The 17657-nt window shown below is 47.7% G+C and overlaps 1 protein-coding gene across 2 annotated transcripts; it reads right to left on the bottom strand.

Annotated features, from left to right (window-relative positions):
- Nucleotides 1-1701: 1701 nt before the first annotated feature.
- On the bottom strand, nt 1702-17305 carry LOC134166428 (interferon alpha-13-like). Of its 2 annotated transcripts, XM_062624070.1 has the most exons (7): nt 17181-17305; nt 16697-16797; nt 15402-15569; nt 15010-15093; nt 14085-14186; nt 2436-2901; nt 1702-2012 (listed from the first exon to the last, which is right to left on the bottom strand). In XM_062624070.1, the coding sequence occupies exons 1-6, from the start codon at nt 17287-17289 to the stop codon at nt 2437-2439; spliced, it is 1029 nt and encodes a 342-aa protein (XP_062480054.1). In that variant the 5' UTR covers nt 17290-17305; the 3' UTR covers nt 1702-2012; nt 2436. The 2 variants fall into 2 exon arrangements, with proteins under 2 accessions (XP_062480054.1, XP_062480053.1); XM_062624069.1 differs by lacking the exons at nt 15010-15093; nt 15402-15569; nt 16697-16797; nt 17181-17305 and having other exon boundaries at nt 14085-14971.
- Nucleotides 17306-17657: the final 352 nt, after the last annotated feature.

A 17657-nucleotide genomic window follows, 5' to 3' on the forward strand; every position in this document is an offset into this window, starting at 1 on the left:
CAATCCTGTAACTCCATTCCAGAAAACACTCTGCATAGATGAAACTCTATCAATTTTAGTGCAGTTTCCCCAAAAGTGCAGTACAGCACATGTAAACAAGGGCAGTGAGACTAGCCATGCCTCAACTGAGACTGGGACCTGTGCAGCACAGCACTGCCGCACCAATCTTTCGAGAAAATTTGTAAAACTTTTTTGACCTACAAGCATCTTGGAAGGATTTTGCTTCACATCTGTTAGATTTTCAACCAGAATTTGAGACTTCATGTTCACTATTTACTCATTTACATTTGAAAATTATGTATGTAAAACCTGTATTTTGCTATTTGTTTAACTTCTAGGAAAAAATGAACTGGAAAAAAATAACAGAGTTTCAGTTAGCCAGGAGTATAATATATAGCCAATGTGGTAACATGACAGTGATGAAATACAGATAGTGCCAAAATGTTATAATGGCATGAGAGAGGGTCGTCTTCACTTTCAGTTTTCTTCTTTTACCTTAAGGACTCTTAATGTTCCTTGAAAAAGTGAGAATAAAACAAAGATATATTGGCTTGCTATTTTCTTTTTCCTTTTTATGTGCTGAGCAACTATGTCTGTTCCAGGATCCCCATCTTGAAATGAGTCTTCTGTCTCAGTATAAGTAATTTCTATTAGGTCACAATTGCCCCAAAAGTAACTGAAATCAAATGCTGGTTTATGAGCTCATGCCCACCATCTCTTGAGATTTCCTTCTTTTGGTAATCATAAAATCATAGAATAGCTAGGGTTGGACAGGACCCTAAGATCATCTAGTTCCAACCCCCCTGCCATGGGCAGGGACACCTCACACTAAACCATGCCACCCAAGGCTCTGTTCAACCTGGCCTTGAACACCGCCAGGGATGGAGCATTCACAGCTTCCCTGGGCAGCTCATTCCAGTGCCTCACCACCCTCACAGTAAAGAACTTCTTCCTTATATCTAATCTAAACTTCCCCTGTTTAAGTTTTAACCCGTTACCCCTTGTCCGTCACTACAGTCTCTAATGAAGAGTCCCTCTCCAGCATCCTTGTAGGCCCCCTTCGGATACTGGAAGGCTGCTATGAGCTTTCCACGCAGCCTTCTCTTCTCCAGGCTGAACAGCCCCAACTTTCTCAGCCTATCTTCACAGGGGAGGTGCTCCAGTCCCCTGATCATCCTCATGGCCCTCTTCTGGACTTGTTCCAACAGTTCTGTGCCCTTTTTATGTTGAGGACACCAGAACTGCACACAATTTGAAGTCCTTTCTTCAACCCAATAGCAGTTTATTGATAAGCAATGCACTTATAAAGAGCTGAAACACTGTCTTTCCAAAATATATATACAGTCACCTCAATTCTTACACTTGTCTATAATTTCAGTTTGCCCTCTAGTGACCATTCTGGGTTTTTTTGCTGCACTGAAAAGTACCCTGTTGACTGAAATATGTCAAAATATTTTTATTTGGCAATGAGATTTTTAAGAATAGTTATGAACTAAAAGAAAGCTAAGAACAATTAGTGGCCCACGAATTAATGTATTCCTACTGCATGCAAGTGAGACAATAAAAACTGGGATTCTTCATGAGAGAGCAGCTGAAAATATCTTATGTTATTTCCATAATAATAAAAATGAGGACATTTCAGTAACAGTTTACTGCACTGAAACTAGGATAGCAGAACGAGAAAGATGAGTAGGCTGAAGTGGTGTAAAAAGAACCAAACAAGCAGCAGAAATAATACTGAAAAAGTCTTGCAGTGGGGCCATTTCAAGTGCTGTTCATTACAAAGCCCAAGAAATGTACATTTTGTTTTAACATTTGTGGCAGGGTGTCACCAGGTGGAAAAATGGCTCTTATTCTTTGCTCTGCTTCTTTGGTCTTTTCTGTTGTTCTGGACCACAGTGAAGTTCTTAGCTGGCTTTATTTCTGCTATTTCAGCTTCAGGCTCGATACCTGTGTCTCTTGTCACTTCTTTAGCTTGCATCCATGAATGATAGTGGGTAGAGTATGTACACCTGCAAAAGAGACTCGTGTCATAGGTATGGTACCTGAGATCTGGCATGCCATTGCTGCTGTTCCTACCAGTCAATTTTTTGTTTAGACGTACCTTTTTACTACCACCACTTTGAATGATACTCTTCTTAATGGCTGGAGATCAGGAAAAGTTTTAAAGTGGTTCCTCATCTGATGCTTAAACCAATGTGGCTGTAGGATACTTTAGAGAAGTTATTTCAAAGAAGCTTGTGAAATAAGCTAAAGTGAATTGGAAGCACAGCATTTACTTAAATGCATTACATTTGCGAAATTCTATTTCAGCAACATAATTATTTAAATACAATCAAAACTAACAAGAAGCACTGCCACAAGATAGATCATAGAACAAATAATAAATACAAATATTTTTAAAGCCAAGTTATGTGAGGTCAAAATCTTTGTACCTTAGTTGTTGAGCTTCCTTACAACTTTATCAACCAACTGAAGACACCTTCTCATTTCTGCACGGCTTATTTCCCAGGAGCACAGGCTGTACTGTTTGTCTTTAAGAAAACAGTCTATTTCTTTGAAGTACTTCTTCAGTTTCAGCCTGTTGGGGTCTTTACTCCAAAAATGCAGGGTCTGCTTCTTGATTACACATGCCTCCAATTGCTCAATTTGCTGATAAAGTCCATTTTGGAACTGTCCTAAAGCTGTCTCATCCCAAGCAGCTAGAGTCAGATTCTTGCTAAAGATGTAGAAGATATTTTGGAAGATCTCTTCAATGGCCACTTTGACAGTCTCTTTCTGTCTGGGCTTTAGAACCTGGTTAGGAAATCTGAAGGACGTTTTCTCTCTTAGACATTGTTGAGGAAACTTTTCACTCATTTTGTCCAAAAGTTGCATGCTGTTCTTGACCACTTTTCTTCGCTGTAAAGGAAGGTGATTACACTGATGACAGGAGGTAGTGCTGGTGCACAACAGTATGATGCCAATTTCTATTAAGCCAAAAGCATTCATGATAAAAGCTCTTAAGTTCCTCCTTTCCTGTGTATAAATTCTGCAAGACAGGGTGGGATGCTATAAAGGTCATTCTTAGGCATCAGTTTCTTCAAAATCTTGAAATTTAATTGTTCTGTAGGAGAAGTTTTCTTTCATCATTACTTGGTTTTTAAGGTTTTCCCCCTTGTGTATGCTTTTGACACCACTTTCATTTTCTGCCTTATGACTTGTCTTCCCCCCCCCCCACTTTCTTTTTATTTCAGATGAATATTAAGATATTATATATCCCTCTTCCTCAGAAATTCTACAGGAAGTATAATGAGTATTTAGAAGGAAAAGTTACAATTTTTTTTTTTTTTTTTTTAGTGTTTTAGCAACGGGAGAACATGTTCCATATAACCTGTTCCAAATAACACTCTCAATGACGGGTCAGAGATCTGCTGAATAATATTGCCATCCTGTCTCCTCATCATGATTTATACTTCCAAAAATCAGTTAAATTTTCTCCACCTATTTTGATTCAGGAAAAATATTTTCTTTCTCCTCACCTTTCTCTTGACCATTCAGACATAAGGAGAGATGTCATATCATTAAAATATGCGTGTGTGTATACATATTTAAAAACACATATATGCATCAATATACCTATGTGTATTTTAATGCATATACACTGCTAATTTAACAAGGCCTCAATCTCAATTAGGGACTACAAGTGCCAAGTAAATACAAATACCCATGTGGGAACAGGTTAAATAATTGGATGAAATACTCTTCTCCCCCTTATGAGCAACTGAGCAATAATTGGTATCAATGCCAGTAGAGCAGAGGTCTGAATTCTGATAACAAATGGGAAGAGAAATTAATAGAGAAAACAAAAAGCACTCTAAAATACTGCCATTTTCTTTCCCTATATAACAGAGGGGGTTAGCACTGGGACTGTGTCTGGCTCCTGTCTTTGATTTTATTTGGTGAAAGCTAGTGTTAAACTATCATTTTTGCTGCCTCACCAGCCTCGTGTGCAAACATCTGTCATTGCAATGGCAATTCTCTGTAGGTGATTATGTCTTGATGAAGAGATCAGATAAACTACTTTTTAGTCTGAGATCTGGCTCTACTTTTGTTTTACTGTTGCAGCCACTGCTATATGGTTGGCTTCATTCCCAGACTGTGAATCTGATGAACAGGCAGATATATGAAACTATTTTAGGGCTTTGTTTTTGTTCAACATACAGGTATTTGGGAGGCTTAAAAAAATCATAAATTAAGCGGAGCTCTATTATTCACATGAGCAAACTCTTTGGATGCCTTGATGTTGCTTAAGCAACTTTGGATTGGAGGTACTGCTAGTGGGAGGAAAAAAAGAAACCCTATCACCTATGACAGTATTAAATACAGAAAGTAAGAACAATCATATAAAATGCATAACATAAGATGAAATCTTTTCACTTAATGGCAATGTTTATTACTTTGGAAAAACTGTCCTGAAGTGCCACTGAGATATATCACTTTTGCAAAAATACACATATTCCAATCATCACGAAATCAATAAAAATGGTTATAGTTCAAGAAAAAATATACTGCTACACCTATTTCCATAAATTATACTCAAGTATTTTTTTGCAAACTGTAATCATTATATGACCTTAATCCTTCTACTGACTTAAACAGGTAAACTTCTTCATATTCATTTTATCTCCCAGACACCCAAGTTCTTTCTTTCATCTTGCCATTAAAGAAAAAATAGTCTTTTACATGTTTCCACCTTGAGGAAGAGCTGCAGATGCCATCCTGGGTGTCACAAACAGTAGAGAGGGGGAAAAACAGAAGATTGTCTCTTTCAGATTTCTTACAATGGTAGAGCTGGTACAGGTATTTTATCCTTTTGTCTGTGTTAATAGATTGACACTCAGGTTTTTGTTTTATTTTGTTTTTAATAACAACAAATCTTTCTTCTCCACTCAGCCAGTTTCTTGATTATTGCACTGAGTAAAGCATCACTTGCATGATTCAAGATGCAGTCTCCTCTGACCATTTATCTTTATTGCTTAATTCAGAAACAAGCTGTTCATTAAAAGTAATGAGTGAAAGAGCTATCTGAGTGATAAGAAGCTGCAGCTCAGATTGTTGTTTATTTCTCTGCCTGCAGTTGAGGCACAGACCACTCTAACCTAGAATGAAGAGGAAATAGGTCTACAAAGCTCAACTGTATTTCCAGGTAGACCTAAAATCATTATTCTAGAAAGATTATTTGATCTTCAATCCTTTCATATTAAGAGAGGCTGAGAGAGTTGGGGTAGTGACAGGACAAAAGGCAACGGTTTTAAACTGATATAGAGGAGATTTAGGTAGATATTAGGGAAAAATTCTTTACCATGAGGGTGCTGAGGCACTGGAACAGGTTGCCCAGAGAAGTTGTGGCTGCCCCACCCCTCAAAGTGTTCACATCAAGGTTGCTTTGTCATATGAACAACCTGGTTTAGTGGAAGAAGTCCCTCCCCATGGCAGGGGAGTTGGAACTAGAGCTTTAAGGACCCTTACAGCCCAAACCAGTCCATGATTCTATGGTTCAATTCCATGCAAGAAAGATCTGCCCTTAAAAAGTCGTCTACCTATATATGTATTCATTCCAGGGGCGTTAAGACTAAAGCTTATATTAAAGCATAAAATTATATGCATAATTTTTATGTATTTCTAAAAACTGCAAAATACCATGTTGCTTCCCTAATGGCAGTTTTTCACTTTATTTTCTAATGCAACAGAGGAGTTAAATGAATATTTGATATCCCTTATGACACGGGTTCTTTTATCTCGGGCACCAAGGCAAGCGTTGACTTTAAGTTCAGCCTACATGTATGCTGGCAAATGGAGCAGTGCGAGGGAACGTTCCTGCAAAATAGTGTGGTTTTGGCCACTGGTAACTACCCCATATTAAATCACTTCATATAACCCTACATGAGCTTTCTGATATCAAAATAACCAGTTCTTCTCAACATTTTGTCTACTCTAGCTATCAGTTTCTTTTCTCCTTTAATAGTGTCTCCAAAACACACTATGCCACAAAGAAGTTCAAATATGTTCAGCTTTTCACTGCACAAGGTAGTTTCCTTCCCAGCTAGTCACTGCCTATGTTAAAACAGGTTTTCTCCATTATGTTTTCCATCACAGCTATAACTTGCTAGTCAATAACCTTTATACATATAGATTCTTTCTCTTTTTTTTTTTTTTTTTTAAGCAAAACCTTCAAATCCAGGCAAGACTGGATTCTTTGCTTTTCTCTTAAGACCATGTGGCTGGCCAGGTGCAAGCGTTATGCTGTGATGAACAAAGGCAAGGGCAGCCAAAAGCGACCATTACACTGATCAAAAATAGGATAGTAAAGGTTTAGTATTATTGCTGGAACCACTCCACATGAATGGATAAAGCAAGAAACATATATACACACAAAATCTGCCATGAAGATGAATACCTTATTCAGTTTTAAATTATTAAAGCACAGTTAATTTAGCTCATACGCTACAATTTCATTCACAATCACAGTCTGCATTGAGAAGTTAGGATCTAACTTAGGCATGTAACCTTCCCATCTCAACAGAAAATCTCTTGGTGTCCTGTTGACCTGTCTCAACACAAGTAACTGTCTTATCTTATGTTGAATAATTCACTAAAACTATTTCTGCAGTACATGCTTGTTCTTGCAAAGTTTTGTTTCAAGAAGTACAATTTTACAAATAAGTGTATAAACTAATAACTAAAAAACCCCAAAGTGCTATAAATTCAGTTTACCAGAAAAGAAATTTAACAGAGCAATCCTCAATGAGGCAGCAGCAAAGGGGTATTATCTACAAAAGCAGTAGAAACACAGAAGTAAAGAAACCTTATTATTTCCATTTATGTCACTAAAGGTTTGTCATCTTAATTATAAAAACATAGTGAAGAGCTTTTCTTCTGTTTAAAAAAAGAAGCAGGACCTGCTGCCCTTTTGGTAGGAAACTAGATTATCTGAGAATGTATTTACTTCCTTGCACTGACAGCTTGGAAATCAGCACATAGTGGGGCTGCCTTTTTGCCCTCACCAAGGCTTTTGCATCTGGTAATGTGAACTATAAAAAAACCTGGGCACAAACAGCTTCTTTGGATGCTTTGCTGGAAATATGGCATGATTTAACATACTGTACAGACATTTACTCTGAAAAAGTGCTCAGACTTCATACACTTGAATACGCATGGCATTCATTTTTTTAGTAAGTGAATAACTGAAGAATTACCAGACTATTCTGAGTGGCAGCATTCTTAATATGGAGGATCTCTCGCAATCATTTTAAAATGAGAAAAAACACAGGTGCCCAAGCTAAAATTGCTTTTCAAACTTTTTGTTTTTCTCAAAAAGCCAGACATTTTCAAAGATAAGCCTGCATTTGAACAGTAATCTTTATGAAATCTAAACAGTCTAAAGAGAAAATACTTTGGTATTCTCATGGAGAATACCATGACAAAAGTCATGAAAAATACTTGAGCATATAAATAAAAATGGGAAAAACTAAATGTATTTAAATATGCTGAAAAATTAGCATAAAATATGAAGCAAATACATAAGGAAATGGGCAACTATGTGAAGTAATTTTAGTTTTACAGTTACAGAGACAAGCAACAGGAGCCAACTCAGACCATTCTGGCAGGTCAGGACAGGGAGGGATTGATATCATGCATTCGAGGGCCACAGCTGGATTTCTCTCTTCTCTGGCATCACAAGGGTGACCAACAATGGATTGCGTTCCCTGAAAAAAAAACCATCCAAGGCAGCACCTCCTGGAGGTGGACGCCAGTGCAGAGACAGGCTGCTGAGCAGAAACAGCTGGGAGAGGGAAAATGCAGCCTCACAAGATTTTTAAAGGGGGCATATTCATGAGACAGGGAAGTGAGCTCCCTTTGAGGGACTCATGTCCCACTCTACCCCAGATGCTCTGAGCCCTTCTCTAGCTGGGCCTCAGCTCCTGACACAGGCAGGGAGGTCTTGCCCAGGTAGGCAAGAAACTTCAGGCTGTCCTTGTCAGTAGCCAAAACCCTGGCTGCCAGGGTGTCCTGGGTTCAGCAGTAGCGGTCATTTTTTCTCCTGCTTGGTAGCTCGTGCAGTGCTGTGTTTTTGACTTTCGGCCTGGGAACAGAGCTGGTAGCTCCGATGTTTTTCGTTACTGCCCAAATGTTTGGTTTGGCCAAGGACGTTGTGAGCCTCATGCTCTGCCAGGGAGGAGGGAAAGCTGGGAAGAAGCAGAGACAGGACACCTGACCCAAACTGACCAAAGTATTCCATACCACAGCACATCATGTCCAGTATATAAATGCTACCTGGAAGGGCTAGGACTGCGGGGTTGGAGTAGGTATGGGTCGGTGCTTGGTCAGGCGGGGTGGGGCGAGTTATCGGGTCGGCAGGTGGTGAGGTGTTGTATTCTCTTCCCTTATTTCCTTTATCATTGTTATTATTGGTGGTAGCAGTAGTGCTTTGTGTTATACCTTAGTTACTAAACTGTTCTTATCTCAACCCGTGGGAGTTGCATTCTTTTCGATTCTCCTCTCCGTCCGTCCAGGAGTAGGGGGAGGGAAAGAAGGGGGGAGTGAGTGAACAAGCTGTCTGACTGGGTTTAAACCACAACAGTTCTTTTTGGTGCCCAACGTGGGGCCCAAGCAGTTGCGATAACGACAGATCTGACTGGATTAATAGTCACTCGTCACAATGCTGATTTATTGGCTCTCAGAGTTGTTCCTCTTGATCTCACAGTTTCAGAATATTGTAACTTACTTAGAGCCGGTATTTGCTGTGTTAGTGTTTATCAAGTGTGGGGCCTGGGCTAAGGTTCTTGTCTCACTGTGCTTTATGGCAATGGCTTGTAATACGGGAGGGCTCCAGCAGCAGGGCGGGACGGACGTGGCCGTGGACTTGTACCTGGCCGTCCGGCTGCTCTTCACCGTCCTGGCCCTCGCCCTACTCTTCATCTTCGTGAGGCTGTGGGGAGCCGAGGGGGAGCGGCCCCGGGAGCCGGCGGCAGCCGAACCGGCCCGGGAGAGCGGCCCCGGGGAGCAAGCGGCGGCGGGAGCGGGGCCGGAGGCCGCGAGGGGACGGGTGCCGGTGGAGGAGGTCGGGGCGGTCGAGGAGAGGAAGGAGGTGGCTGCAGAGCAGCGGGAGAAGCCGGCGGAGGAGCCGAGCCCCGCGGAAGAGCCGAGCCCCGCGGCCGAGCCGAGCCCCGCGGCCGAGCCCAGCCCCGCGGAGGAGGAGCCGAGCCCCGCGGCCGAGCCCAGCCCCGCGACGGCCGAGAGCTTTCCCCGGAAGCCGCCCGCCGAGCCCCAGGAGGATGCAGGAGACCACGCAGCATTTCCCAGCAAGGCAGAGGAGGAAGAGCTGGGCTCAGGAAAAGAGAAGCTGGCGGTGGGAGAGCCGGCAAGCACAGCGGCTACACCAGCCCCAGTGACAAGTACAGCAGCATCAACTGAGAGTTCTGAAGGTTTTGAATGGCCTTTGGGTACCCTTGGGACCTGCCTGCTGATTGTGATGGGGATCAGCATGTTGGCACACACACAGACTGTGTTCTACCCACAACCATTTTGTCTGATCTCAAAAGTTAAGCAGAGTCGGGTTTGGGTCTTGTCTGGGGTTAGACAACGATACAGGAGGAACGGGAGATTTTCCCCAAGGCTGGACAGTGATGAGTGGCAGGGTGTGTGGGACAGTATGGGCAAGTATCTAGTCCACTGGGCCCCTCCAGTGCTTTGGAAGCGTCGGAGATGGAAGGCAGCTGTGTGGAGTCCCCAGCAACAAGCTGCAGAAACTGCTTAAGGGGACAGTGAATTATTTTGAGCCTGGTGGGCCCATGACACTTCAGGCCATCAGAGCAGAGATGCAACACAGAGATGGACTCATGATCGAGGGGTGGACTTAGCAATGGGCAGCATTGCCCAGGTTATTCACGAGTGTGAACACTGCACACAGTCTCTCCTGCTCTGAAAGACTGTTACAAGAGATGGAGCCTGACATCATGGACCAGATGGATTCAGCAGCTTTATAGGGACTGGTCCATGCACTAAGATAAGAGCGCACTGAGATAAGAGTGATGGTATATTGAAAATGTGGGATCTGAGCATGACGTGAATGGTATGGAATAAGGGGTGGATACCGTCCTAGGTTTAGCAGTAGCGGTCGTTTTTTCTCCTGCTTGGTAGCTCGTGCAGTGCTGTGTTTTTGATTTTCAGCCTGGGAACAGTGCTGATAGTTTCGGTGTTTTTAGTTACTGCTCAAATGTTTGGTCTGGCCAAGGACTTTGTGAGCCTCATACTCTGCCAGGGAGGAGGGAAAGCTGGGAGGAAGCAGAGACAGGACACCTGACCCAAACTGACCAAAGAGGTATTCCATACCACACCACATCATGCCCAGTATGTAAATAAGAGTTACCCAGAAGGGCTAGGACTGCAGGGTTGGAGTAGGTATCGGTCGGTGCTTGGTCAGGCAGGGTGGGGCAAGTTATTGGTCGGCTGGTGCTGAGGTGTTGTATTCTCTTCCCTTGTTATTTCCTTCATTAATGTTATTATTAGTGGTAGCAGTAGTGATCTGTGTTATACCTTAGTTACTAAACTGTTTCTTAACCCATGGGAGTTGCATTCTTTTCGATTCTCCTCTCCGTCCGTCCAGGAGTAGGGGGAGGGAAAGAAGGGGGGGGAATGAGTGAACGAGCTGCCTGACTGGTTTTAAACGATGACTCAGGGAGGTGACCTGGTCACAGCAGAGTGCTCAGGATTAGCTCTGAGTCTGTGCAGGAGAAGGCTGTGCCATGTCCTTGAGTAGCCTCTGGCTGTGGGAAGAGGAGATGGATCCATGGGGGTGGCAGGAGAGGAGCAGTAAGTGCCTGCTGCTCCAACCGACACTGTGGAAATTCCCAGAACATGAGGTGCTTCATCTCAAGTACAACCAGGTCTCCTGCCACAGTAAGAATGAGGGAAGGTACAGAGCAGAGACTGCCAGAGAGCTGCTTTTCAGTTGCTGGCTCTGTTTATTTCACTGGATGGATTTAACTCTGTGTCTGACAGTGATTTTGGAGCGCTTTCTTTTGGCAAGTTCTGCCTGCAGCGTTGAAGACTGCAGACAGAAACCGTGCTCCTTTGGAAAGGGGACGGTCTACTAACATTCTGTCAGCAGCTGACCTCCAGATTTGGTGCGTCTCAGCTTACAAGTGAAAATGCCTCTGTGCAGGGCTCTGTCCCAGTCCATAAGCACTGGTAACACCAGGATTCCCTTCATTTCAGGAAAGAGATCACCCAGGCAAAGGGTGGGTGCTTGGTGGGCCTGTGCCTGATCTTCTTTTGCTGTTGGTAAGCATTGATCACCTGCTGCTTGTGGTAGCACAGACACACTGGGTGCAAATTTCAGACGAGGGGGAGCTGCAGGAACCAGTGTGGTGGCCTCCAGCCTCCCTCTTCTGCAGCTCAGGGACCTCCCTACACATCTATTGAAGCCGGCCCAAAGGCAACTGTGGATGCACACAGCCTTAGAAGGCAAAGCGAGTAGGACCCATTTGAACATAAGACCCTATGCTCAAAAAACAGCAGCGACCTTGCTGACTTGTGCCCTGGGCTGCCTGAGGGTGGACCGGGGGGGCATAAACACCTGTTGCGCTCTGTCTCCATGGCATGTGATCCAAGGCAGGCAGGAGCTGCTGGCACAGAGGCCCTGGTCAGGAAGTAGCCCTGGGGAAAGCGCCCACGAGATGCCCCCTCCATGACCCAAAAGGAAGCAGAAGCAAGGCAGTGCAGCCATTTCCACCCTGTTGTCCTCTGCCCAGGACACTCTGAGACTCACTGGGATTGTGCCAAGTACTGCTGCCCCACACTCTGGACCACAGGCTGAGGAGGCTGTACCTCCTGTGCCAAGGCATGCTGTCCCTTGGGTGATTCCAGCAGCACGGCACATCTTTCATGCCTGCCAGGTGCCTCTGTGTGGCCACCAGGCCTCGTGGCTGCCCTCCTCCCTATCTTTTCTCCTGACCCCACAGGTTCACAAAAGTTCCCTGAGGTTTCCCAGCCTGCTGTGCTCTACAGCAGAGTTGCTCCCTGGTTGTGCAAGGAATTCCTTGTGGAAAGTACATTGGGCTGTGTCTCTCTCTAGTTCTCCACAAACCAGCGAGTGCCCGGCCAGGTTTCCCACTATGTCCGTGGCCTCATGGGGCCTGTCAGCGACTTCCCCAAACTCCACGGCTCCTGCTCTGCATAGAGCCCTTGTCAGCTTTTCAACCCTGTCCCCCACCCGCCCTGCATTAGGTTCTCCCAGTGCTCACACCAAGCAGAGGCCCCCAGGAGGAACAAATCCTCCATTAACACACCTAGCCTCCATGTTGCGGGCAGCTCTCCTCTTCAACGGGGATCTTGGTGCCTCTTGCGATTTTGAGGGAGCCTTTCTCTGCCGCATGTTGGGGAGAAAGCAAGCTCCTCAGCCCCAAGACAACTGCCTGTCCGAGGCACAGCCGCACAGGCAAAAGCTGAAGCCAGTCCCTGGCAGAAGTGCTCCTGCCACAGCCACACAGTGCCACAGGACAGCGCGAGCTGCTTCCAGGCAGGCAGCCGTGGAACTGACCTCACACCAGGCCCGGGAGACAAGGAATGAGGTTATGGCTGTGACATCATAACAGGGCACAAGGCAGAATGGGAGAGACGCTGCAGTTGTCCTGGTGCAGCCCAGCTCCAGCCATCACAGGCCTGACCCGAGGGGCAGAACCCGCTCCCCTGGCAGCTGTTGCAGGAGCCAGAGCATGCGAGCTCCTGAGCCTTGTTGGGCCTCTGCCGGGTGCTGCTGCCTTGCACCTTACACCTGGGTCCACAGGCCGGAGGGGCCGTGTCTCTTGTGCCAAGGCATAGAATCATAGAACCATAGAACAGTTAGGGTTGGAAAGGGCCTGTTTCCAACCCCCTCCCCCCAGTGAGCATGGGAATGGACACCTCACTCTAGACCATGTTTCCCAAAGCCCTGTACAACTTGGTCATGAACACTGCCAGGAATGGAGCATTTACCCCTGCTCTGGGCAAACTGTTGCAGTGCCTCACCAACCTCACAGTAAAGAGTACCCTCTGTTTTAAGTTTGAACCCATTACTTGTCCTACCACTACAATCCCTGCATGCTGTCCCTTGGGTGATTCCACCAGCACAACACCACACCTCTTGTGCCTGCCAGGTGCCTCTGTGCGGCCACCAGGCCTCATGGCTGCCTAGCTCCCAACCTCCTGACCCCACAGGTTCCCAGAAGCTCCCTGAGGTTTCCCACCTCCCATTCCTAGGACTCCCACTGCCTCAAGGCCTCCCTGACCCTGGGACCCCTGACTCCTCCAGAGCCCTTCCACAAGGCCCTCAGGCTGGGCCAGAGCTTTGGGGGTGCCGTGTCGCAGGCAGGCCAGATGACTGTGCATGGGAAGGCCCCATGGGCATGGGGGAAGCATGGCAGGGGGCTGAACCAGGAGAGCTGAACCAGGATCTCCCCGGGGCTCTGGCTGCTCCTCGAGGCAGGCTCCTGTGTGCGGCTGCCACATCAGCATGCACAGACCACACTGGAGGATCCAGCAGCCTCAGCAACGGACAGAAGCACCCGTCACACCAGGCACAAGCCACCTGAGCAGCTTGCTGCGCCTCTGAACCGCCCAGTGGAGTTTCTCCCCGCTTCTGCAAGGAATTCCTCGTGGGCAATACCTTGGGCTCTGCCCCGCCCAGGACTCCACACACCTCTGGGGCCTGTAAAAAGTTATCAAGATAGTGGTTTTGCCACCAGCCTTTAAACAAATGTAACTTTCAGAACAAGACCACAAGATGGCGGTTAGGACACCCGTTTTTGCAAAAACATGTAATAAATCACTGCTTCACTGCTGTGTCTTGCCCAAGCCTTTACAAGAAATGTTTTTAAGTTTCCAACAGGCCTGCCCAGGTTTCCCGCTATGTCTAGACCCTGCGTTGTCTTTGAGCGGGCCTGTGGAACAACATTGCTCTGCTCCACGCTAACAAACAGCCATGCTCCTTCGCTCGGAGGCTTTTCCTTCCTTTAGCGTAGGAGGCCTCCTTGTCACCCGCCGGCAGCATTCATTCCCGCTACCTTCCCATGAACCTGCACTCGATAAATGCAGGTGTTGCCCGACTTGCCCCAGTTGCTCTGTATGGCAAGTCTGATAAACTGAAAGGCTCCGGGACGCTCATTCTGCAAAGCAAACACAGCAAAGAGACGTGTCACTTGTGGAGTGCAGAGAGCGGCAGGAGGCCCCACGCGTCTTCCTCTGCCAGCCTGGCCCTTGCTCTGGGAGGTGCGCTCCCACCCTGGCCCGGCTGACAGCTTCTCCCTTCTTCCCTTCTCCCACCCCTGTGCCTCTGCAAAGCAAAGCCCTGGCCTGAGCGAGCAGGCTGGGCTGCTGTGCAGACCTGAGGCTGGCTGGGTCAGGGCCAAAACGGAGCCTGGGGAAAGTGCTGCTGCTGCTGGGACAAAGTGCTGGTGTCCTCCCTGGCACCGCCTGCCTGGCTGAGGCCCGGTCCCTGTCCTGCCACCCCTTCCCTTCGCAGTGGCCTCTGTGCTGCAGAGTGGCCAGGGAGCACTGCTGTGCAGGGGCTGTGGCAGCACCTTGAGGCTCCTCCAGCTGCATACCCAGCAGAGCTCAGGCCCAGAGGTGTGGCCACCCTGCAACTGCCGGCTGGGCATCCCCACGGTGCTGCCTGTTGGCTCTCGCCACCTGACACTGTGTTTTAGGGCAGCGTGCAGCACGTGTGTCGCTGGCAAGGCCACAAGAAGCAGCAGGCATAGGTGAGGAGCTCTGGGCAGCTGCACCCCCAGTAGGGTCAACATGGGTCTTGCTCTGCTTTTGCTGCCCTTGCTGAGGGCTGCTTAGCCCAGTCCTCCAACTCGGCCACATCTCCCTCAGCCAAGACGGGAGCTCTGCCCCCGGAGGGACCGTCAACACTCCTCCTGCAGTGGAGTTGCTGGCAAATGTACGTTTCTGCCCTGGTGTCTTGCCCACACACACTTCCCACACCTGCAGAGGAAAGGTCTGGATCGGCTGTTCCGCTATGTCATAGGTGAAAGTCCCGAGCAGAGTTTCCTTTTCTCCATCCATTCCCTTGGGAGATAAAGCACAGGGCAGAGGTCAGGCTCAACTAAGCCATGAGAAAACGTGCATGCCGGCTCCGTGCCCGCAACCCAGCCCTTCTCACATGGCTCCAGTCCATGCTGGCCTGAGGTATGGTGGAGATAAGCTCTTGAGCTAAAACACGAGCCTTAAGATGGGATGACGCCACCCTGCATGTTCCCTGAAATGTCCCCTTGGGGCACAGCAGTGCTTGGGAGAGACCACAGAGAGCAGCAAGCCCCCATTACAGCTTTTTCCCATGGCTGGAGCCCAGCCCCCAGTGTCCAGGAGAGACTTACAGAGACGGTGAAATCTTGCGGGGCGCTGCTGATGTCCCCAAGCCCAGAGGACTCCTTCAAGGGGTGCTGCACAGTGATCGCTGTTGGCTGGACTTGTGCAGGCAACCGAATGACCACCTGGCTCTGAGATGCTTGGAAAGGCCAGCAATATCCTGGGGAAATATCCATCTGAAAGCAGAGGGCAACAGCAGTTATTGGGGAGGGTGTGACACGGCCCATGCTGCTACCACTGCAGACAGTAGTACTGGCGGCAGAGCACTTGTGCTCCAGTGAGTGGTGTGTTGGGAAACGGCAGAAGTGCCCAGACATCTTCCCAGATGGGAAAAGAGGACTTGCTGAATTCCCCAGGAGAGGAAAACATCCATCTTGAAATGTCTGATAACCCCACGCCTGAGCCAGACCTCTGGACAAAGCTCTCTCTTTGCCCAGCGCTCTGCATCTCCCCTGACTCCTGCCATACCCTATCTAAAAAGGGATGTTCAGAGCTGGGGGAGGCAACTGGGGTTGCTAAGGGAAATGAGAGCATCCTAGAATCATTTAGGTTGGAAAACACCCTTGAGATCATAAAGCCCAGCTGCAGATCTGACACTGCCAAGCCCACAACTAATTTAAGTCCCTAAGTGCCGCATCTAAAGCATTTTAAATACCTCCAGAGATGGTCACTCAGCCACTTCCCTGGGCAGCCAGTTCCAGTGCTTGACAAGCCCCTCGGTGAAGAAATTGCTCCTAATATCCAATCTGAACCTCCCCTGGTGCAATTTGAGGCCATTTCCTCTTGTCCTATCACTTGTTACTTGGGAGAAGAGATGGACACCCTACCTCGCTACAATCTCCTTTCAGGTAGTTGTACAGAATAATAAGGTTTCCCCTAGGCCTCCTTTTCTCAAGGCTAAAAAAATTCACTTCCCTCCACCACTCTCAAAGGACTTGTCCTCTAGACCCTTCACCAGCTTTGCTCATCTCCCTTGGATGTGCTCCAGCACCTCAAAGTGTTTCACATCACAGATGGGGCCATGAGGGGGCAGGAGATGGGGAGAGACCCTGCTGCTGTATTGCTGCAGCCCAACTGCATCCACCCCAAAAGACCATGACCATCCCTGCCCTGAACCAGATTCCAGGTGACAGAAAAATAACCACCTCCCTACAACCTCTTTTCAGGTAGTTGTAGAGAATAATAAGGTCTCTCCTCAGCCGCCTTTTCTTCAGGCTTCTTCAGGCTAAACAGCACCCTAGGGGCTTGCCCTCCACCTTACTAGGCGGCACAGAAGCAGTACTGAAGCTCTCTGCTACCATACCTGCACAAAAGCATCCAGACGGTTGGAATCACAAAGGAACCCGAACACACTGCAGGGCCACGCATAGCTTCTGGGTGATCTCTGCAGGTCGATGACGGCCCCTGAAGGGAGAAGAGGGCAACTGACTGTGAGAGGCCCCAGGCTCCAAGGGTCTGGTGGCTCTAGCGTATTTCTAAGGCTGCCTACCAGTCCCCCCAGCCCTGTGCCCTCAGAGGTGATGCAGGCAAGAAGGGCATGCCCATGACCAGCGACGGCACCTCTCTCACAGTGCACAGAGAGGAGGTCTGCGGGTGCTGGGAGACTGCAAGTCCCCATGGGAAGGGCAGGGGGCCGAAGCTGAGGCCCCACCGTGTGGAGCACAGAAGACAACCCAACCACTTGCTTTCAGTCCCCAGGAAAGCTCGGTGGAGTCTGCAGTGTGTCCTCATTTCAGAGCGCTAAAGAGGGGCGCAGCACAACAAGACCTGCCTGCCAGCATCCATACCTTTGCTTTGCAGAATCCAGGCAGACATCTGGATGTTCTCTTCCACAGGCATTGCAGACATTGCCATTCTTAGGTCCTGAAGTTCCTGGGGAAACGAAACGTGCCACATAACCACCTCAGCAGGATGTTCATATTCAGTGTGAGCACGGAGTGCTGGCACAGAACGAAGGAAGGAGCCGAGTCAGGAAGCACAAGACAAGCCTCGTCCCAACAGCTGCCAGGCTCAAAGCTTTCTCATGAGTGAAGGCCTGGCAACAGTGTTCGTGTCCACAGGCAAGATGTGGGTGTGGGTCTGGGCCCAATAGCCTTTTCTCCACCTCCATGCTGTCCAGCTCAGCCTGCAGACAGGCTCAGACTTGCCAGGGCCAGACAGTCCTGAGAGGGCATACAATGTCACCGCTCTCTGGGGCCAGGACAGAATTACTAGAGGCTCCAGTGCACCAGTAGAAGGATTTGAGCAGTCCTCCACTGCCAGAC

The sequence above is a fragment of the Pezoporus occidentalis genome, unplaced genomic scaffold (genome assembly GCF_034315485.1).
Source record: "Pezoporus occidentalis ecotype Australia unplaced genomic scaffold, CSIRO_AGI_Poc_V1 ctg260, whole genome shotgun sequence".
Taxonomy (NCBI): Eukaryota; Metazoa; Chordata; class Aves; order Psittaciformes; family Psittacidae; genus Pezoporus; species Pezoporus occidentalis.